This window comes from Cornus florida, unplaced genomic scaffold, assembly GCF_030987335.1.
Source record: "Cornus florida cultivar Cherokee Brave unplaced genomic scaffold, ASM3098733v1 CherokeeBrave_3.0.0_Hap2_Chr08, whole genome shotgun sequence".
Taxonomy (NCBI): domain Eukaryota; kingdom Viridiplantae; phylum Streptophyta; class Magnoliopsida; order Cornales; family Cornaceae; genus Cornus; species Cornus florida.
Window position 1 is genome coordinate 38,247,425 of NW_026775578.1, and position 22,767 is coordinate 38,270,191.

Below are 22,767 nucleotides of genomic sequence, written 5' to 3' on the forward strand. Positions count from 1 at the left end.
ATTACAAAATTTATGAACTTCCATCCCCCTTCAAACTTGTGGTAGGTTGTTCTCCGCCACTACTTTCCTGAGTCTTGAAAAATGTTAAATATAAGGAGTGAGCAAATTGCTCAGTAGGTGGTGCCTAATATAACCACAACATCAACATCAACAATTTAAGTTATGAATGTACTAAGCCATGCAATGGGATGCTATGTCATACAATGTAGCTCCCCATTTTCAAAACATTTGTCAAAACTTTTTCCCAAAACCCTTTTCTTTCCATTTCAAACCACGTTTCCCATTTTCTTGCCCAATGTCATGCATGAATGTAGCATGTCCTTCAATGCCATGATAATATATGAGTTTTCATGATTCCATCTAGCATGCTTTGGGAACCAATCATATAATAATTTTACATAATTCATATCATGGTTGTAACACATAACAACACAAATATGTAGCATATTGAATTTAACTAGCTCTTTTATACAATTCAATTGAAGCATGAACTCATATTTTCACATAATACACAACTATCACATCTAACACATAAAACCTTCATTACCATATATAATTTAATGAAATTAAAGCATTGCTAGTCAAATTATAGAGAAATAATTCACCAAGTTTAAAGAAAGTATGCATTAGAAACCCCTACCTCCAAAAATGCAAAAACCCCAAATCCAAGCCCTAGATTTCGAAAATCCTCTGGTTGGCCAAATGATGAATTGCTTATGCTCATGCGTAGATCTCGTCGGGCTTTCCGATTTACCGCAAACGGCACAACCAAACTCTTAATGGTTGAGAAGATATCAAAGCTTAAAGCTTTAAAGGAAAAGAAGAAGAAAAAGTAAAGAAAAGAGGGGGAGAGAGATATAGCCGGGGAGAGAGAAGAATGAGGCTAATGTTGGCCTCATGGCCATTAAATGAATAAGTGGTGGGTCCCACCACTTAAAATCCCACTTTTGACTTTTCCCTTTTTAATTTTCCACCACAATTATATGTATGCACACAAACCATATAATAACCACATAAAACACAATAATTAAAAATGAATGAGATGCAATTAGGTCTAAACAAAACCCCCGTACGCAACAATTCCAGTAGTGGGTCCCACCCGAGACTTTCCGGCTAGAAAAATGAAAAAAATGCTGAAATGGTGCATTTTCAAGGGTCTTGAACTCAAGGAATGTCACAATTAACTCTCGGATGCATCCGGCACACCCCACGGTGTCCGGCACGCAAAACGAGAAAAGACGAAAATACCCTTGAAAAATCAGAAAAATTCCAGAAATAAAAAATGGTAAAAATTGGAAATATTGCATGTAGTTAGTGTTTTTGAGGTGTATAATGAATATAAGACAAAATTGATGGCTAAGTTCTTAAGCAAAAATTAAGTGTTGATTTTTTTGAGATTTTTTCTCCGGTTTCATTAAAGGATTCTTTAAGTGTCATTCTTTAATTATCACTCATTGTTGGCTTAAGCAAGTTTTACAGCAGTGGTATTTGAACTTTGATACAGTGATTGCTAATTATATGTTCAGAGAGAATGTTATAGATAAATGTATATACCTCAAGTTCAGTGGGAGTCATTTTGCTTTCCTTATCATATATGTTGATGACATTTTGTAAGGTAGCAATGACATTCATGTGATACATGATATTAAGAATTTTTATGTAGAGTGTTTGGCATGTAGGACATGGTATGTCTTTGGCATTAGGATCAATAGAGATCACGCTATTGGACCACTCGACTTTTCTAAAGTGTGTTGCAATCCATAGTGTCATTTTTTTTTTTTTTTATAAAACTTAGAGTGCATGGACCAAGTGGGAGATTGTTGGAAATTTTTATATATAAATAATAAAAATTATTTATGGTCCTATGCACTACGTTTTCTAAAATAGGATTGCAATGTGATTATTGATAGTTGATGGATTGTGTTGTACTTTCCAATTTGGTGATCTAATTGGGAGTATGGTTTTATACCGTTAGATTGTGATTTTTCAACTTATTTGGTATGATTTAATTATAACCATGTATATATAAGTTTCTATGATAGGAAAAGAGACTTAGGTACGTTTATTTGTAGAGAAGTCATCCCTCTGTTGTTGTTATATATAAGGGTTTTAAACCCTTATTCAACCCTATCGAATGACAACTCTCAAAAAAAGGTAAAACACTCTAATGTTTTGCAGGATCACAAAGAATTCTAAGGTTATCCTCTAAAATCAAAAGGTATATGTGCTTTAATCATCAATCAGGTACGAGACTAAATTATCTCTTTAATTAATTGTAATATTATTGATTTCTACTTGTAAATTATTTGATTAAAACCCAACAAGATATTCCCATTATATCCAAAGCAAATAGTCCATGATAAAAAAGGGTAAGAAATTCACATATTGTTGATGGATTCGGCCTACCTTAAAACCAAAGATATATATATATATATTCACTGTAGAGAAATCCAACTCTATGGAGTACCAATCGGAGAGAACGACTAGTTTATTATCCATCAAGTCTCAAACAGAGGTGCTTCTATGGTTTATATGATTTTTATAATTACCGATAAAAAACAAAGGTGCTTCAAATTAAAAAATGGTAACTTAGTAATTTTTAAATGGAATAATGCAATAATGATATGTAACTTAAAAAGTTTTACTTTCCAAAAGAGATATCTAATGTGAAACAAAAAGGGTAAATGCATTACTACCAAACTATCTTTCAATGGATTACATTAAAAATTCTTGTCCCACTTTAGATTTAAATAAGAAAGTTCAATATAAAATGCCACGCATCTAAGCGCATCTCCAATAGTGTGTGTGTGTATATATATATATTGTGTAAATTTGATGTGTCATGATAGATTTATGCAAAAAATTTAGATTATTATTTTTAACTCCGTTGTTTTATACTTTTTATGAAAAAATATATCTTCTAATAATAATCAATTACGTGTCATGTCAGGACCCACATAACTTTCACAAATTTAAGGCTTGATTCTGTAATGGAATAAGAAAGACGGAGGAGAAATGAAATATGTTGATGTGACTTACGTAAAAAGGTGGGGTAATGCACAACAATTTTACACATTGGTAACTATATTTTAACAGACTGCTGGAGATTAAAAAAATTTACATATCATATACGTGGAAGTGCATATTTTACAGAAAAAACGTATTTTAACAGACTGCTGGAGATGCTCAAATCATTTAAGTTTTTTGGTTTAAAAGAGAAGTGTAATTACTGTTGCCTAAAGGGGTTGGGTTGCTACCCATATTTAGGAGTCCGTGTTCAAGCCTTGCACTGTCCTCTTTCTCTTTAACTTCTAACCCTTAACATTTTTGCCATAAAAAAAATAGTAAATAAATAAAAGGACAACCGACCCACCCATTACATGGGGCACACATTTGAATTACTATTTCACACACTAAACTATCTCCAAAATCACAAGTAATGTCAATGGCAATGGTTATAAAAGGAATGCACATTACATTTTGAACAAAAAATAACAGGGAAAACAATTCATAGTAGAGGTTGTTATGCCAGGGTCGGCAATGGTTCTATTAGCTCATTTTTTAGCCTCTAATGTATGTAGCAATTCATGGCGGAGATTCTCTTAAATTGTAATTATTTAACATGATTAATAATTATATATAATCCAAACCAACTTTATGAAAATATTGCACCTAAAATAAACCAATAATAGCTAGACTTGCTCAATGTCGCTACCCACCAAAATAATTATGTTGATCAGGTGGTCAGTCCATGAAGAGAGCCACAGGGCCACAACCACAACGAGCCATAAACCCACAGTTCAAGCCCAGATTCATGTCCAGCCCAAGGGACCCACATCAATGTCTTCTAAAACACGAACACGCGCGCGTGTCCAAGACCTCTGAAAAAGTGATGCCAGCTGTCAACCTTCTTTTCTTGGCTTTGGACGCGTAGACATCAGGTGCGAGTATCAAAGTGAACGGTGAGCCCACACCTATAGATATGTCCACTGGACAATGACGCAGTGAATGCACAGAAACGTTTCGTCCAGTCGCTCCCCCCACACACACATTACAGGGAAAAAGAAGAGAGAGAAACGTTTAGAGAGAGAAAGTGGCAGCAACTCCCTCCCCCCTCCCTCTCTCCTTACCTCCTACACGCCGGCGTTTTTTCCGACTTTGTTTCTCACTCCACTTCTCTAATTCATCAAGTTAATTTCTGCAGTTTTATTTTATTTTATTTTTATTTTTTATTATCGGTTTGATTTTTCTCTGTTACTTGTATCTATGTGTTTGTGTATGCATATATGTGGCCTCGGGAGTATCAATTTGGCTGATCATGTTTTTTCAGAGTTTCATTTTATTCAAACTATGAAGGTGATGATGAAATGTTAATGATTTTCTTAAATGAAATATTATAATAAAGGTAAATTTTTTATTAACCGAAATAAAACAAAAACCTGAATTACTCATTCTTGTTGAGTTAGATGTATTGTTGTTCCTTATTGTGTTTTGCATACTTTGTATTTTTTATTTATTTATTTTTTTTTGATGTAATATAATTAGGAATTTTTTGGTGGAGGTAAGAGAGAGAGAGAGTAGCATTTTTTTGGGGAAATACATTCTTGTTCAAATTACCAAAATGTGAGTTAATTGATCGGTTTTTTTTTTGTTACACTTGTGTTATTGGCTGCTTAAATTATGTAGTTCGAGTTCAATTTGATTATATGTATGTGTGGGTATGTATTCTTTAGAGAGGTGGCTAATGGTGAGGGTGTGATTATGGGTCTCAATTTTTATGAAGCATGATGTGGGATATTGCTATAGAAATGTTTTTTTCTCACTAAGGGCACTTACTAATGTCCGCAATTTTTATTTTTTATTTTTTAGTTATTTATTTTTGTGGCTATATGCGGCCAATAATAGTATGGCAATTTATGCGTTCTAGCTCTCTTGGAGGTATAAATTTTTTTATCTTAACATGGCACTAAGAAATCTGCGCTATAAAGTTTCATTTGCAGCCTATTATGAGAATTAGGTTCACAGTTCACAGTCAGCAAATGACTTTGTAATTGAATTCCCCTTGGATGTTTCTTGAAGTATAATGAAAATTGATGTAATGGACCATCACAATCAGAAATTTTGAATCGTTGATTTATATATAAAGTAGTAACTACAACAATTAGAACATCAAACTCTTAACCATGATGTTTTTCAGCTAGAATTTGCAGTTCAATTTGTTACTTAAGTTGGTGAATGTCTATGAAGCTTGAAGGTTCCTATTTACGAGCAGTTTTGCTCTATTTCTTCTTGGCGCATCTATAATAAGTTTGCTAATCGTAAGTCATCAGGATTGTCGTGACACTAGTTGCACAATGGTTGCTTATTGACATGACATCTAAAAAGGAGCGAAGGGGAGCGGTTTGGGGCTCGATTCTTACTCTAGATATATGAAAATGAGAAATGAAAGTTCTATGTGCTCTGACATTTTAGTATAAATTAGATATTGTATGTATTTGAGAATTGTTCTTCTATTGCATTTCCAAGTGATGTCATTGCCTGCTTGTCTAAATTTGGTTCATATGAAATTTTTTATTGTTGCTGTTATATACTGTTTGCTGTTTCAGTAGCATCAATGACAGTTGTCAGTATTAAGAAGAAAATACTTAATTCTTCTTGAGTCATAAAGTTACAGTTTTAGTCATTTGTGACAGGAATTCTGCTCGAAGCTAAATGTTTGATAGTAAAGTGGTTATAACATATAAGCGAAAGCGACCATCGACAAAATCTCGTCTCTTGTATGAAAATGGGTGCCTTAATTCTGCTTCTAAGTGCCCAGCTGATAATACCTTAGCTACGCCAGATCAGGATGACGACTTGACTGAAGAACATAAATCAGAAAATCACAAAACAGATTCACAGGTGAGATCATATTCTTTCGGAAGTTGGAAACCATACTAAATTTGAAACAGTCTGGATTCTATAGTTAATGTCATCTTTTTGCAACCCAACCCATGACATTTTTTTTGTTTGGCAACGTATTCAAGAATAATCATGTTTGTGAAATTATATCAAAATGAATATGCTTTGTCAATATATTGACTTAGGTGAATTCTTACAGTGTTTAATATGTTGGGAATATTGCAGGACTAATTTTTATCACTGGAAACTTATTTATATCTGAGATATAATTTTTAGTCTCAATTGGACATTTGGCAGCTTTTTTGTGTGGGTGCTCTAGAGCTAGGCTGTTGGGTACCATAATAGCCTTGATTTCTTGCTGGGCCTATCGTTAGTTGTACTGAAAACGAAGGTTCAAGAAAATTGAACAAGTTCAATAGAAGTTAGGGTGGGATACTGTTTTTCTGTATAAGTCGTTTATTCATTCTGGTATGCTCTTTAGATTTTGACATTTTGATTACAGAGGATTAATGCTAAGAGGGCTAAAAGATTGAATGAGGAACACTTAATGTTATGGCCCTCGTAAAAAAAAATTTCCAAGTAACGTAATTATATAGAAACTTGTTGGGTCAAAACGTGATGATTGTATATACAGGGGTGGACCTATGAAGGGCTGAGTGGGGGCGTCCACCGTCACTGATTTGTTTTATTTACATTATGACCTATAGTTTTTGTTAAAATTTTAAAAATACCCCACTCTATGTTCTTGTCCCCATTAATATTTTTCAGTCTTAAAGAAAGTAAAGTAGTTTAGTCTCTCTCTCTCTCTCTCTCGTTTTCTCACTCTCTACCGCCCCACATCTCGTTTTCTCACTCTCTACCGCCCCACATCCATGGTAATCGTCTCTCTCTCTCTCTCTAGCATCTACCACTATACAAAGGGCATTTTTTGCTATGAATATTGTGAACAATCAATTGCGCAATCCAATGAGATCAATGGATGAGTCATAATTTGAGTGTATATGTTAAAAGAAAAGATATTTGGTAGCATAGATAATGAAGTTGTCATATGGCATTCTCAAAATATGAAAACTTGTCTAAAACAATTGTAATTGTACTCGAAAATATCAATTAATGAAAATTCTTTTGTTTATTACGATAATTTTTTTTAAAAAATTGTTTTTGTCGTTCAAGGCCGCCCCCCTTGTATAATTTTTGGGTTCGTCATTGGGCATATTCATGTCCATTAAAGTTTCATTAACGCCTCTTTCACAGTAAATTTACTCTCATGTGATTTTCAATCCCATTTATCACTAATTCAAGTTCTCTTAAGGATTTTGAGTTCATTTTTACTTGTTCTTGTTTTGGAATTCTAAACCAGTGTTTCCTCTTAAGTTGTAATATTTATACAATATATATTTTTTACCTGACAGGACGTCGATGCAGGTCTTGTTGACAATTTTTTTTTGGTGTCCATGATTCTTATTATTATTAGGGTAAATTACAGTGACCTCCCTTGAGGTTTGGCCTAATTACACACGGATGATATTTTTGCAAAAAGTTGCACCGTGTTCCCCTATGGAGTGTCCCATTATGACAAATACACCCCTCCGTCCAAAATTCCGTTAGTGCCGTCAAAATAATTGGTTTAGTGACCAAAATCCCCCTCAACTAAGAGAAAAAGACGCTATTACCCTAAGAGTGTCATCAAATTACAAAAAACGTTGTTTTAATGGGCGAAAAACTCGTAGCTGTAAATGAAACTAGAGATGAACATAAGGTGAACCACCAAATATGGCTGTTAAGTTCTACTCTCCATTTGGGTTTCTACACCAAATCAAGGTAGAGAGGAATAATCGAGGAACAAGTTTGAAGTCCAACCTTTAGCCATGCGTTTGTAGACCGAGTGTTATTGTATAATATTGCTAAGTACCTAAAAGTTTTTGATGACGACAAGTGTGAAAGTGAAGGCCACACCAGCAACAATAACAACATTGTTGTGGTGTTGGGAAGAAGTGGAGAAGAGAGGAGAGAGATGGTAGTGGTGGTGGCAACGGTGGTGGAAATGGTAGGAGGTGGCGGCCATGGTTGAGGATGGTGGTGGTGGGCGGTGGGCAGCGACGGCCATGTTTGAGGAAGTTGAGATGAGAGAGAGGATAGACAGAGGGAAGGTGGAGGGAAATAACTATAATAATTGGTGGCAAAATTGTCAATTCACATCATAAAAATTTTAATATATTTATTATTATAATAATCAGGGTATAATAGTCATTTCATCCTAATTTTTGACGTCCATTTGCCCCAAATCGTTAGAGGGGAGGTCATTGCAACTTTTTGCTCAAGTGTCATCCGTTTGTAATTTGGCCAAACCTCACGGGAGGTCATTGTAATTTGCCCTTATTATTATTGTGATTAGTGGAATTTTCTGTTCTATCTGTTGGAGAGGATGGGCTTTGGTGAGAAATGGAGAAAATGGATTGTTTCATGTGTTTTCACTGTCAGGTTTTCAGTGTTGGTGAATGGGTCTCCTTCGGGCTTCTTTGGTAGTTCTCGTGGGTTGAGGCAGGGGGACCCTCTTTCCCCCTTTTTTTTTTATTATTGTTATGGAGACTCTTGGTAGGTTGATGAGAAGGGCGGTGGATTTGGGTTTTATTAGGGGTTTCAAGATTGGCCTTGTCTCAGCTCAGCAGATGGAGATCTCTCATTTACTTTTTACGGATGACACTATTGTTTTTTGTGAGGCAGAGGTGTCCCAATTAAGGTATCTGAGATGTGTTTTGGTTTGCTTTCAGGCTGTTTCTGGCTTGAAAGTTAACGTGGGTAAGAGCGTGATTGTTCCTGTGGGGGAGGTTCAGGAGGTGGACACTCTGGCTGCTGTTTTAAGGTGTGGGACGCAACGCTTTCCTATCTCGTATATGGGTTTGCCGCTGGGGGACTCGGCTAGGAGGGTGGGAAGTTGGAACCCGGTGATTGAGCGGGTCGAGAGAAGATTAGCTGGATAGAAAAAGCAATATTTGTCAAAGGGTGGTAAAGTTACGTTAGTGAAGAGTCTCTGTCAAGCCTCCCAACGTACTTTCTTTCGCTTTTTCGGATTCCAGCCTCTATTGTTGGAAGAATTGAGAGGCTTCAACGGAACTTCCTTTGGGGAGGTCGCGGATAGGAGTTCAAGTATCATCTTGTCAAATGGGAGCAGGTTTGCAGGCCTATTCAGTTGGGAGGGCTTGGTATTAGAAGATTGGCCCCTTTCAATAGTGCTCTTCTCGGCAAGTGGCTTTGGAGATTTGGCAGTAAAAGACACAGATTATGGAGAAGGGTTATTTCGTGTTGCTTTTGGGAGGAGAGAGGAGGATGGTCAGTTAGACCAGTCAGGCTTGCTAGTGGAGTGGGGGTGTGGAGGGCCATTGGAAAGGGGTGGGATGTTTTGTCTTGTGACTCATGATTGTTGGAGTTTGATTTTTGGATTGTTTGGAATTCATTGGGTCATGCCTCGGACCTCTCGGGAGTTGTTGGATATTTGGAGGGGCCAATGGGTGGGGGCTCAGGCAAGAGTCTTTTGGAGGGTGACCCCCTTTTGCATTTGGTGGAGCCTTTGGAAAGAGCGGAATTGTAGATCTTTTGATGGGAAGGAGTCCTCCATTGGGATGCTGAAATTTTCTATTATTTGTACCCTTTTTTGTTGGGGTCAGGGGAGAGACTACTCCTCTCTTGAGGAGATTGTTGACTTCATGGGCTCTTTGAGTTCATAGGTTCCGTTTTGTCTTTGTATAGCTTGGTGTTGATTTTTGGGGCTCTATGATGTTTCAATTTTTCATATCTCCTGGATGCTTCCGTGGTTGCCTTTGTTTTTTCCTTGGTCATGGTATGGTTGGTTGAGGGGTCATTTTGGAATTTGGGCATGATGATGATTATTTACGAACCAATTTGTGACCTCTGTATAAATTATCAAAGAGATGAAAATTGATGCCACTGTTTTTTTATATGAATGATCCTAACTTGTTAATCAGTAGACGGTCAGTAGAATGTAAACAGAGTGAAACTTACCATAATCTTGGTAACAGCTAAGAACTTGTTTATGAGACGATAATAAGTTGTGAACTGCTTGTGCTTATAATTTGGTTTTAATAATTCGATATGCCATACTGATCTTCTTCCCTATATAACATACACTAAAAATGTTATTGATAGTTTACAGTTGAGTTTCTTAGAGGGCCGGTGCTTAAACCTCGCAATTTCGTTATCCTTTTCTTTTTTGAGGCTGTTGCAATATTTCTTTCTATTCTTTGCAAGTTGCAGAATGTCAGGAACTGTACTTTCAAACAAGTCACCTCCCCCAAAGTCCCTCCAAAAAACATAAAAGGGGAAAAAAAGGAGTAATCCACACTTGGACACTGAGTATTTCTTCTGTACCAGGGTCCAAAAATCTGTTAGCAGATTTGAGGTTTATTATTGGTGAGGAATCCTTGGAGTATGTAGCTATTAGCCCATTATTGAGCCTGAGTACTGTTTATGTTCACGAACTTCACAGTAAGGAGGGAGGATTACTTCATTCTTCCATCCAATATGAAAATCATCTCCCTGTGATTTTCGGAATGTTTCAGTGGATCATATATCAAGTTAAAGGGTTTGAAATGAGGCTAAATTTGTTGGTAGTCTCCTGCAGTAGAGAACTAGAAGAAATTGATGATTCAAAGGGACTATGCTGGCATTTGAGACTCTGACATTGAGATAGAGTATTGGTAGTTTGTTCCCACCCTTGATGACGTCTGCCAGCTGATGTGTTGGGAGATATTTGGCTGGCTTAACATTGCAGCTGATACATTCACTAATGAAGAGATTGTGGTGATCGTATACTTTTAGGAGTGTCACAATCTCACACGTTCCATCCACCTGGATGGAGGGATGTGCCCGCAACCTGCGAATCAGCAAGCTGGGTGCGGATTCATGATTAATTGGGGAAGTGATTGTTTTTTGGTTTGCAGATTTGAACTGTTCCTTAATTTCCTGCCAACTTTGGCCACTTTGTCCAGGCATCCAGCTTTCATACGATTTCTAAGAGACTCCAGTTGTTGCTTAAAATGCAAAACATCTTGGTCAGAAGACTTGGACACATAACCTTCTGAAAGAATTTCTAACAAATTTACCACTAAACCCTTTCTCTGCTTTTAGGAAGAGGATGAATCAAGCTCAGTAGCTGTTGCAGATTCAAGACGTACTATTGGAGCAGTCACCAGGGATGCCTCATTAGAGGTCTATGTTACATGGACTTTTAAGAAATGCGTGATGTTCTCGTGTTGGCCACGTGCACTCAGACATGGGCGTGTGATACATGTCCGATCAATCTTGAAACCATGGCATATGTGTTCAATCAATTCTGAAGCCAGAACAATTGGCCTTGTATTCCTGGATTTTTGAATGGCTCAAAAGCAAATTCATATTATTGGTTCAATAACATGTTGGATATGTGAGCGCTGAACTAAAAACATGCTAGAACACGGATTTGTTTAATGTCATTTTATCTTTTTAACCATCTGCTTAATTGATTTAATCACGAGTTGAACCTATGAATACACAGACGTGCAGGTAATGGAAAAATGAATCTGAACCTCGAAAGAATGGCTTATTGAAAATTAATTGATGATGCCATGATCTAGAGATGTTTAATAGATAGTAACACACATCCCCTTATATATCTCGGATTGGCTTGTTCTACGGACACAACACAATATGTGTATGGCAACACAACAAATTCTGAAAAAAATGATACGATAACATATATAATATTAATATAGATATGCCTAAAAATTAATATATATATACATATATATTTATGGATAAATTTATGTGGTACTGTAATTGTTTTTCATGTTATATATATATATATTGTTACTGTCATTTATCTATAAAAATATATGATAAACAAGGTGAGGGTTGAGAGTTATAGTACATGGATAATTTTGGACTAAATTAGACATTCTATATATCTTAATACTTTTTTTTAGAACTTTTAAGTTTTCTTAACAATTATGAAATTAATATTATACATGGAAAAGTTACATTTTAGTGTTTAATACCTGTTAAATATGCATGCAAATATTTGAGATGGTATTGGATACGTGGCCGAAATATATGAGAATTATCACATACGTGCAGAAATAAAAAAATAAAAAAGAATTTAAATTATGGATGTGTTAACGAAGTATTGGACATGTATGTGTGAGTATATGTGGAGTGTTTGTGTTGGACACATTAGGGATCTGTCCTCAGAAATATCCATACTTCATAGCTTATTGTGAGTTGAGGTTATGCATTGAGAACCTAATCTTGTTGAGAGTTAAGATTATGCATTTGGAATCTAATAATAGAAGCTGCATTAATGTCATCATAATGATGTAAATCATGGACTGAAAGCTTTGGTACACTTAGAATCTTTGTTGGCTTTGATATGCTTGATATGAATTGTTAATATAATTTTAGACAGGATGTACATCTATGTATGTTCTTATGAAAAAAAATTGTGGTTTGGCAAGGTGATTGTCAACTTTGAGTCTAGGATTGCGGTGGTTTGAGTTTTGGATTGTTATCGAGTTGGTACTAATTATGGTATTGGTTCGGATGACAGCATTGGTATGTATCAGGAGTGACTCCAGGTAGCTCTTGTGCACACTTGTCAGGAGAAACTTCCTGGGAAGATCTTGGTTGGTAGTTACCAATAGTGAATTTGGGATGTACATACATATATGTATATGCTTATGAATTACGATTGTGGTTTGCGAACATGATTGTGAACTTTTGAAGCTAGGAATGTGATCTAGTTGATACTAAACATGGTATTGGTTGGGATGACAGAAATGTTATGTTTCAGTGAGTGACTACTAGGAAGATCTTGTGTACATTGGTCAAGACATACTTCATGTGAAGATCCTGAATGCTTGGTGCCAGGAATGACCTCGGGAAAATCTCATAGGAGTACCTCATGTGAAATCTCGTGAACTTGATGCCAGGTTTGACTCTAGAGGAAAATCTCATAGTTGGCAGGGAACAATTTGGTGGGTGACTTTATGGGGAAGATCTTGTGGCATGGTTGACCTCTCAGGGAATAGCTTGATATCAGTGACTCCGTCCGGGGATAGTCCCAAGTAAATAACTCTAAAAGGAGTTACCAAGAGTAGTTCTGCCAGCAGTTTTGTGACATTATGATCACAGCCATTGAAGTCGTTTGAAAACAAAAAAACATTTGATCTGAAAAAGTTTTTAATTTTCATTTTTGTTCTTGATTTCTAGAATCCAGCTTAAGGGAAGTATCCATGTTGCCTTATTTATTTTTATTTTTTTGATAAGTAAGAAATAAATAAAAAGGCGTTCAAAAGGGGGAACGCGTCCCTTATACAAAAGTGGAACCAGTGGCGAAGGCCCCAAAGAATCCAAAAAAATAATTAAATCATCGGAAGAGGAGCAAGAACTCCTCTTGACATAATTGAAAAGAGAGCGAATAATATAAAGTTTTAGCGTCGCCGTAGATGACTCATTCCCTCCGAACATTCTGTTATTTCTCTCCTTCTAGATGCACCACCAAACGCAATGTGGGACAATTCTCCAGTAATCGCGTACACCTCTTCTCACATGACATCTTCTCCAAGCATGAATCAAATCCTTAGAAGAACGTGGCATTACCCAACGCATGCCAAACAACCCAACAATAAGATTCCAACAGTCGTGCACCACGGGGCAGTGCATGAGGATATGATTAATTGACTCACCATCTTGCTTGCATAGGCAACACCAATTAAAAAAAAACAATTCCCCTTTTTCCTCAAATTATCAATCGTCAGTATCTTACCCCAAACAGCGGTCCATACAAAGAATGACACCCTAGTTGGAGCCATAGAACGCCAAATAGTCTTCTACGGAAAGTCGAGGCTATCAAAATTAGATAGACATAAGAACAAAGATCGGACTTCGAAACGACTATGGGAAAAGGGAATCCATGTCAGATCGTCACTACCTTTGCCAACTCCTTCCTGCCAATACAATTGATCCAGATGAACACATACTTCATCCAACTCCCAATCCTGAAAGAAACGCCAAAAGTGCACGTTCCACGTAATCCCACTACTATCAAGCCGATAACAGTCAGCTACGTAGGCGTGTCTATCAACTACAATACTGTATAGTCTGGGAAATGTACGAGAGAATGGCTGATCATCACACCAAAGATCTTCCCAGAAATGAACACATTTGCCGTCACGAACTTTGAATCTGATATGAGAAGAGAAGACGTCCCATCCCTTCCGAATGGATTTCCACACCCCGACTCCTCTCACAAGAGTAACCGGACGGGTAGACCAACTGCCAATCTCTTCCCCAAACCGACATGAGACTAGCCTAGGAGAGCTTGGTTAAAAGGAACCAGTCTTCTGATACCAAGACCACCCAACTTCATAGGCTTGCAAACTTGCTCCCATCTGACAAGGTGATACTTAAACTCTTCTCCCCTTCCGCCCCAAAGGAAATCCCTTTGAATTTTTTCAATCCTATTAGCAACGGAGCATGGAATTTGGAACATAGATAAAAAATATGTGGGAAGGCTTGATAAAGTGCTCTTTATAAGAGTAACTTTACCCCCATGTTGCCATACTGAGTGAGAGTTTCCACGCATGTTGAGTTTATAATAGGTGATCAAAGGGATAAGCCTAGGAATTTCATAAATAGCTTGCAGTGTTGAGGAGAAATTTTGACAAAGAGAAGTGCATTGAGGTGTTAAGTTCATGTGCTAAATTAGCTTTGCAGTGTCAACTCATCCACAAGGGATTTTAGTGTAAAGGCTTGGGGTCAGGTTGTGTTTGGGACCTGGAGCTTCTCGGTTTTTGATTTTGATGAAAAATGCCTTATTGTGTCCTCCTATCTTAGAATAGTGATTCCATGAGGTGGGGATAGTATGTCCCCTCATCATCATCAGAAGGGTCAAAGAACCCTGCTTTTGAATTTTGATATATGGACCTCGTGTCTAGCAAATAGACTCCTGAGCATGGTACAGTGAGCGCTTTATTTTCCCAAATTTCTTTTAGATAAGATTGATGCTGAGCTAGTGCATCCAAACTTGGCCTATGAGAAGGTGTTACGAGTTTCAGCATCTTTGACATGAAACGTTGTTGCAGCGGGAGGAGGTTTCAAGATATTCACTGGTGTTGATAAAATGTAGGTATGTGGGCCTTTTTTTTTTGGGTTTTGGAGGGGGCAGGGGGTGGTAAACATCTCGGTCTGCTTTGAAGATACTTAATAGAGGTATGACTGAGTTAGTGTGAAAGCCTCCAGCCAGTCTAAGGAGGGAGGGAGGTCACTGTCCTCCTTCCTTTATGTTGCGATTTGAGTAAGGACAGCTGGTGATAGATGGATCCTAACTAGGAGCAACTTGGCTAGATAGAGATGCCAGCAAGTCATAGAAAAATGTTTTCAGATGAGATGGCAAGCAGGGAGTGCAAGATGTGGGGGACACATGTTTCAAAGGACATGTAATATCTCTTACAACGAGTAAGGATGTTGATGTGGCTAATAATACACTTAAAACAATCCTCAGTTTCTTCTTTTTGATAAGTAAGACAACAATCCCCAGTTTTAGCTGTCAAGTCATGAGATCCCTAGGCTTTTATTGTGGTCCGTAGCGCAAATCACACGGTGATTGCTCACTGAGCTCATAAGACCTCCTTGCTCCGGATCCAAGCTGGATTAAGTGCATCAGGGAGGTTGTGCCAGTAGGTGGCTTAGAGAGTGCAAGGTGCACGAGATTAAGTTCACACATTCAGGAAAGAGCTAACTTCTCAAGAAACACATATTAAGAGGATGGTCTAGCCAAGACTGAGCTTTTGTATAGAACCTTTCCCACTTCTTCCACACACACAAAACCCCACCATCACGGCCACAGGTCGATGTCCAAGGTCATGGCATTATGTGCATTGATTCTGGATATGTTTCACAGCATGGTGTGTGTGTAAAAGTAGATAGGCCACGTGTGACATTTATATTGGCCACATCAAGAGATGAATGCATGTCTTGACCATTGAATGGAGGATGCAAGTTGTTGGAGAAATGCCACACAGCCTTTCTTATGAGATGTGGCAGGATAGGTCATTCCTACTTGGCCAAATGAAGTATGCCACATGTGCAGTAGATATTTAAACATGTAGTGAACTGGGTTCCGGTACCTACTTTATTTTTAAAAAAAATTGATTTCCTTTAGGTTTGTGTTTTGTGAACCTCTCTACTATATTTGGTTTTATTTACTTATATTTTCTCCTTATAGTTCAACTTTCATGCAGATATGTCTTGAATGTGCTGTATGTGGCATCAATGGTGATCTGCTACATTGTGATAGCTGCTTTCGGCCATGTCATCTTCAATGTCTTAATTCCTCCTTCAAGGTATCTTAAATTTTTCACAAAGGCAAGAGCATACTTCTTTATCATGTTTAGTTAATTTTTTATGAATGTTACATTGATATTGCATATCTCTATCTCCTGTTGAAGCGCATTCGTTGCGGGAAAAGACTATGCGCTGGTTGTATCAAACAGCAAGATTCTTCAATTTCTCCGCAAGTCAGAAAATCGAACAGACTGAAGGAAAAGAATCAAATTGAAGATTCTGATCTGAGGAAAACATCACCTGATTCTCAATCATTTTTGATGGAGAGTCCTGGTGAAGGTATCTGCCATAAGGACTCAGCTGGGCCATTTTCTGAAGATTTATCGTCTAAGGGGAAACCAAGTCACATCCAGGTAGGCTCATGTTCATTTGTGGGCTCTGGCTCTGCATACAATGGCGGGAATACAGTACCTCAATCAGTGGAGATGAATACTGAAAGGACATTGGAACTTGTCAACTTAAATTCCTCTTTTGAAATAAAATGCAGCTCTGAATCTACTGGTGCATCTATCTTGAAAAACTTTAATTCAGAAGAAACTGATTTACTCATTAAAGACAAGTCCAGTACCTCATGTGCTAATGCACTCACAGAAACCAAGTTGACCACCCCACTAATTACTTTCAGTCGAAGATCCAAGGGGAAAAAGGTTATAGATGCAACTAAGACACAGACCAAGTCACCGCTTGGGGAGAAAAATTGCTCATTGGCTACCAAAGATTGTAACACCGTGCATGCTATTACCTGTTCATGTGAAACAGAATGTTGCAAAGGCTGTTCAGTAGATCTATCAACAAACTTGAAGCAATCAGGGAAGGATCCTTGCATGGGGATTTTGTTTGCTCAAGGTCAAAAAAGAGTATGTTATCTTATATTCTTTCAAATGGCTTCTTGACGTGTTACTTGAATTATTTTATTATCTTCTTGACTTGACAATAAGGAAGGCAATAAGCAAATTAAGGTCCTGTTTGGCATCATCTGGGGACTGTGTTCTGTTTTCAGAAATGGAGAAATATGAATCGGACATGAATTATCCCTGGGATGTTTGTGAGAGAAAAAAAATCCTAGAAAAGGTTATTTTTTAAAAAAAAAAAACTGCAAAAAAAGAAAAAGTGGATTGATCAAAAAATGACCTTGTTTTCAAAACTTCATATATATATATATATATATATTAATAATTTCTTTCCATCTTCAGAATGAAATATGAAAACAGAAACTTTCTATCCGTCTTCAGAATGGAATATGAAAACGGAAACTAGTTTCTGCAAATTGGACCTCAGTTTTTGGTCATTTTAAACTAGATTTATTTGTGACACTTTATGAAGTTACTACTGATTTTTTTTTTTGTAGCATTCGTATCAGAGAGTACTTGTTTAGGTATTGATTTGGAATTAAGTTTTGTTAATTTAAGTGGGTTATGTGGAAATTAAAGGGGAAGAAAAGAATGAATAGAAGGCTTGTGAGGCTCTTTTCTCAGTGTTCAAGTGCGTGCCAACTTGCATGAAAGTGGAAAGGGGACAATGGGATATATGTCACTTTTTGGAAGTGACCCTTGTTTTGCCTTTCCATATAGCATAAGGCCTCACTTGTGGCCTTTGGCTATAAATAACCCATCTAGTTAGTTCTCTCATCTGTGAAAAAAATCCAGTGGATGGCATGGCGTGTGCAATCATTGGTTCATAAGAGTAAGCACAAAACTAATCAAAGATACTGAGAAAAAGAATATCTTGATAAGAAGAATTTTGATGAATTCATTCCAAAACATCAAAAGATAACTGGAAATAGAGACAAAAATCATTATGATTTGCTTGTTCCTGAAAATATTTTGTCATCTAGATGATACACGTGTCTTGGGCCAATTTTTGAGGTGAGATCCCCTTGACATCATTCATAGCCAGCACTTCTCTCTTAGCCAACCACGACTTCCTTGAAATTCCTTGGTTAACGTATAATGACCAGCTGAGAGCAAGTTGGCTACCATGTTTTGGTCTTACGGGAAAGATGATCAGTAACAGTTCAGTAAGGAGTGCTTTGGTTCAAGTTAAAGGCACTATAGAACTTCAAAATAATTCTTATGCCTCAGGGTAAGCACAAACTGTAGAAACACCTTTCATAGCTGATATTTAGTAGTTGGGATGGGTGCCAGTTGATCTTTATTGTTCATGAAGGTTTCGATAAGTATGGCTACATAACATGTGTTTTTTCATGAGTCAACAGGTGTTTATTAACTCTTTGATATGATTTAGATCTTTGATAGACATTCAGACGTGTAGATTGCTTGCTAAAATGGGATTTGCCATCCCCAATTGATGGCAAATTCCCAAGTGATGTCATTGCCTGCTTGTCTAAATTCTCAAGCAACCCCCGTCTCCCCCTCCCCTCTCTCTCAAACCTCTATTTATGCTATTATGTATTTTTTTAAAAAAATCTGATTTGTGATTATATATTTATGGTTATTAAAGGGAGTTTCCAAGAAAAATGACTATTGTAAGTTCGTAACCATTGTTAAAACTTATTAGTACACTATTTATATCATTTATAAATGTGCTCTTAATTTTTTTTTTTTTTGTTAACATTACTTTTTTTTTTTTTTAATTTAATTTTTTTTTTTATATATTACTAGTTTGGCCCCAAAATTTTTAATTTATGGCTCCGCCCCCTGTTTCCTGGGTCAACCTGGCATGCATTTAGTTGGACAATGATTCAACATAATGAACATGTTAGCAATGATTTTAGTTGGACAATGGTGATATTGGTTCACAAAATCTGATGCTACGATCAATCTAACAACCAGGGTTGTCTTATAGTTGTGTGTTTGTGATTAGCCATTGATGTTATTCACAAAAGGTTACATTATGAGGTGACAGTGAGTTGATGAATCTGTGTAATTGACAAGTTAAGACCACTAGGATAAACATTTTTTGTTGCATTCTTTTTGAATAATTGATTCTGTTGAAGAGGTGACATATGCTACAAGATGTTGCATCCTTTTGTGAGTGACGGTTAATCAATCAGTCATTGATTTATGACAGATAACCAGCAAAGATGTTGAATCCTCGTGCACTTTTGCAGGATTTGATCCTCAGACTGAGACGTATGTTACACATTAACTCAGGCATTTAACAACCTTTAAAGTGAATCTGTATATAACTATATACTTACTTTCCTTTAGTCATTTTGAACAGTTTGAGACACGAGGGAGAACAGCCATGTAGCAGGGGTTACATATTAAAGGACAGCTCACCTGTTGCTGGAGAAGTACTGGATCAGAGTTCTGAACTAAATCTTTCTTCTTCGCATCCCAATATTGCCATGGAGGTCCAACAACATCATCAAATAAATTGTTCAGGAGCTTCATCAAGTGATGTAATTAAGCACTCCTTTAGCGAGACTATTACTGAAAATAAACAATCAGTATTATCCATGCATCATGCTTCCTCTGGAGAGCAACCACAAATTTTGTCGAGTGAAGGTTTGCAGTCAACAAGAATGCAGGATACGATCAAGAGAGATGGAGGCTCCCTAGCATGTTTGGATCCATCTGTTCGTCCACCTGGTACTGGTTTTACTTAAGCATTCCAACCATGATATGCACATGGGTTGAGCTTATATGTCCATTTATTGACATGTGTTGCTACTTTTAGTTTGCTGGTTCAGTTTCATGCTACCGTACTTGTAATGCATTTCCCTTTATTTATATGTATAATATGCTGTATCAGCAGCCCTTCCCGAATCCTTGGACTCCACAAGCAGAAGTCATACTACTGTTTTACCTCAGTTATCTCCTCAAGGGAAGGTTCTGCAATTGTTAGATAAGAGAATTGGGGAAACTCTCTCCACCAACCATTCCGAGATGCATAATAATGCTTGCACTTCCGAAAACAAAGTTGGCGCCAACTGCAAAGATTTTGTAAACAATTCTACAGTATTCATGGGTGTCACGTCAAATAACAATTACATGCAGGTAGGTGGTATAAAAAGTACCTAATTTACTAGTTTGCTGATTATACTACTTTCTTGTTAGACAGTGGTGTTAATATTCTTGTTTTCGTGGGAACTCTGTTATTTGCCTTTCCTTTTATATGGTCAAAATTTAGGTTTTCCATTTTCTGTTGAATGGAGTATAACATATTATTTTGAGTTGGTTTCAGCTATTTACAGAAGACAAAACCCATGATATGTTTCCTTTAACCTATACACAGCAAGAAGTCACTCCACCATGCTTGGATTTTGAAGAAAGAACAAGGTCTGCACTATTTCTTGGCTCATCTCTGCCAATGGAGCCTAAGATTGATGCTCATGTCTCAAACCCAACGACATTGCCATGGCCCAGTTTTGGCATCAGATCTAGAGAATTTTTTCAAGATGCAGTATTCCAGTCTCCATCGGACCAGACATCAACCCTTCTAAGACACAAGATGGTGCTTGACAACATTTTAGCTAGAGAAAGAGCAGTAAAAGGAAACAGAATTTTCTTGGAAAAATTCGAGGCGTCAACTATGTGGTCAGAAGAGGAGTTGGATTTTCTTTGGATAGGTGTGAGGAGACATGGAAGGGGAAATTGGGATACCATGTTAAGGGATCCACGGTTTCACTTCTCACCATGGAGGACGCCAAGAGAACTGGCAGAGCGGTGGGAGGAGGAACATTCTAAACTTTTGAATGGCACACTGAATTCCCAGTTCAAGCATTTGAGATCGCCTGATGTTTTTTCAGAACACAACAGTTGCTTCATGCATTCCAGAACTGGAATCCAGAGAGATCTGGTGGCTGAAACGGCACTCTCACTTGGAAATCTACATGCGCAACCAAACTGGTCACCATTCTACTTGACCAATGTTCAGAAAAACAGGAATATACAGCTTCAGAATCTGGCAACAAACCTGAGGACCTCTCTTTCGAATTGTAACGAAGTGAATTACGGCAGGGTTATGTACAACCAATTGGATGGCAAAGTAACACAGGTTTTTGAATCTTCATTGATTAGTGGCCCTACGACAAGTTTGGCTGCAAAGTCTAAATTGCCACATTGGCTCAAAGCAGCAGTAAGCGTCCCTCCTCCTCCAAGTCCCTCGGAGCCAGCTTTGGCTTCAGTTGCTTCATCCATCTCAAAAGAACCACATCATGGGTGGAGGAACAGAATCAACAGTAGCTATAACAGTGGCTCAAGGGCAACTGACCAACAGCCATCTGATACCGCCCATTGCACGAAATTTCCGTCGAGAGCAGGAATCCAGACGGCTCAACAAAATGGGCCTCATCAGTATCGTGCGAAGAAACCAAATGACTTGATCGTCATCAACAGCGATGCGTCGTCTGAGGAGACCATATCTGATGATCTTAGTGTCAGGCCATAGCTGGAAGGTGATTTTGCACTCAATCCATGGGTAAGATGTAGAGAGGTAGCTATGGTATCTTCTGTACAGCCCTTTTTTTTTTCCCTGAATTTTGTAGTTGCGAATGTAAGATGATTTTAAACTACTTGTTTTAATGTTTTTTTCTTTTTCTTTGTTGTATGAGATGGGTGAACCAAGCAGGCTCATTGAAAAATCCGAAAATTTGAAGAATAATTCCGGTATTGTTTGTTGTTGTCTTGTTTCTAAATTCAACTTTCTTTAAATATAAGCCGAAATTTATCAACCCGTAATTTACGCTTCTGTTAGGAAATAATCTTAAATAACATATAAGGGAGGTAGAAGTTGGAAGAATAAATATTTAAAAAAATCTTTAGAAGAGTCCTCCAGTCTTAAATATTTCTAAAAAAAAACATATTTTTTCATAAAATAATTTCTATATTATGAATAACTTTTTTCTAATACACGAGCGTGTGTATGCTTAGTTTTTTCAATCTAGCCTCTTAGATTACAGAGAGTGCATGGGTTATACAGAGACATCAGTAAAGTGCATGAACCCCCTGAATTATAAGGTAATTGTACAAAACCCTCCTGAATTTAAGAAAGGTCTGAACTATTAAAATAATGCATTTAGAGACAGTGAGTTTCCGTCATCGAAAAAATAAGAATACAAAATTATCCATTGGCGATGCTTTTTGCTAAGGTTGTCAAACAACATCTCATAAACAAATAGAAATTCGCCAGCACTATCATCTTATCACTCCACCACCACCACACCTCATTTTAGTGAGAAACACCTGTCCCACTCGTTTTAGTACCAAAAATTGGTTTGTTCATTAGACGCGCAGGAGAGCGCCCGCACAGAATTAGTGATTGAAATTGAATTGATAAATAAGACTCATTTTGTGGTGACCTAGTTATGTTTGTATTAATATGTAAATGGTGTTTATGCCTCACTGCTTGGTGATCATGTAGGTGCAAATAAGTCGTTTAACTAAAAAGTTAAAAGAATAAATACAACTCACTCAAATAAAGAATAATTACTAACAAAAACAATTCAGGGAAAAACTTATAATACTCGATGTCCTTTTATTGGAGGTCTTAATCTCTATTTATATA

At 37.2% G+C, this 22,767-nt stretch overlaps 1 protein-coding gene across 5 annotated transcripts; it reads left to right on the top strand.

Annotated features, from left to right (window-relative positions):
• The first annotated feature begins 4,021 nt into the window (after positions 1 to 4,021).
• LOC132271355 (uncharacterized) lies at positions 4,022 to 21,872 on the top strand. Of its 5 annotated transcripts, none has more exons than XM_059772706.1 (8): positions 4,022 to 4,190; positions 5,694 to 5,901; positions 16,194 to 16,295; positions 16,401 to 17,153; positions 19,327 to 19,388; positions 19,480 to 19,850; positions 20,014 to 20,258; positions 20,446 to 21,872. In XM_059772706.1, exons 2-8 carry the CDS (start codon positions 5,713 to 5,715, stop codon positions 21,649 to 21,651), a joined length of 2,928 nt encoding a protein of 975 aa, XP_059628689.1. In that variant the 5' UTR covers positions 4,022 to 4,190; positions 5,694 to 5,712; the 3' UTR covers positions 21,652 to 21,872. The 5 variants fall into 5 exon arrangements, with proteins under 5 accessions (XP_059628689.1, XP_059628692.1, XP_059628691.1 ...); XM_059772709.1 differs by having other exon boundaries at positions 20,497 to 21,872; XM_059772708.1 differs by having other exon boundaries at positions 20,017 to 20,258.
• The last annotated feature ends 895 nt before the right edge of the window (positions 21,873 to 22,767 follow it).

Excerpts from the sequence above, each read along its gene's own strand:
- LOC132271355 (XM_059772706.1), top strand. The coding sequence starts at position 5,713 with ATGTTTGATAGTAAAGTGGTTATAACATATAAGCGAAAGCGACCATCG. Across the intron at positions 5,902-16,193 it reads ATCACAAAACAGATTCACAG|ATATGTCTTGAATGTGCTGT; the intron begins GTGAGATCATAT and ends ACTTTCATGCAG. Across the intron at positions 20,259-20,445 it reads CAAATAACAATTACATGCAG|CTATTTACAGAAGACAAAAC; the intron begins GTAGGTGGTATA and ends AGTTGGTTTCAG.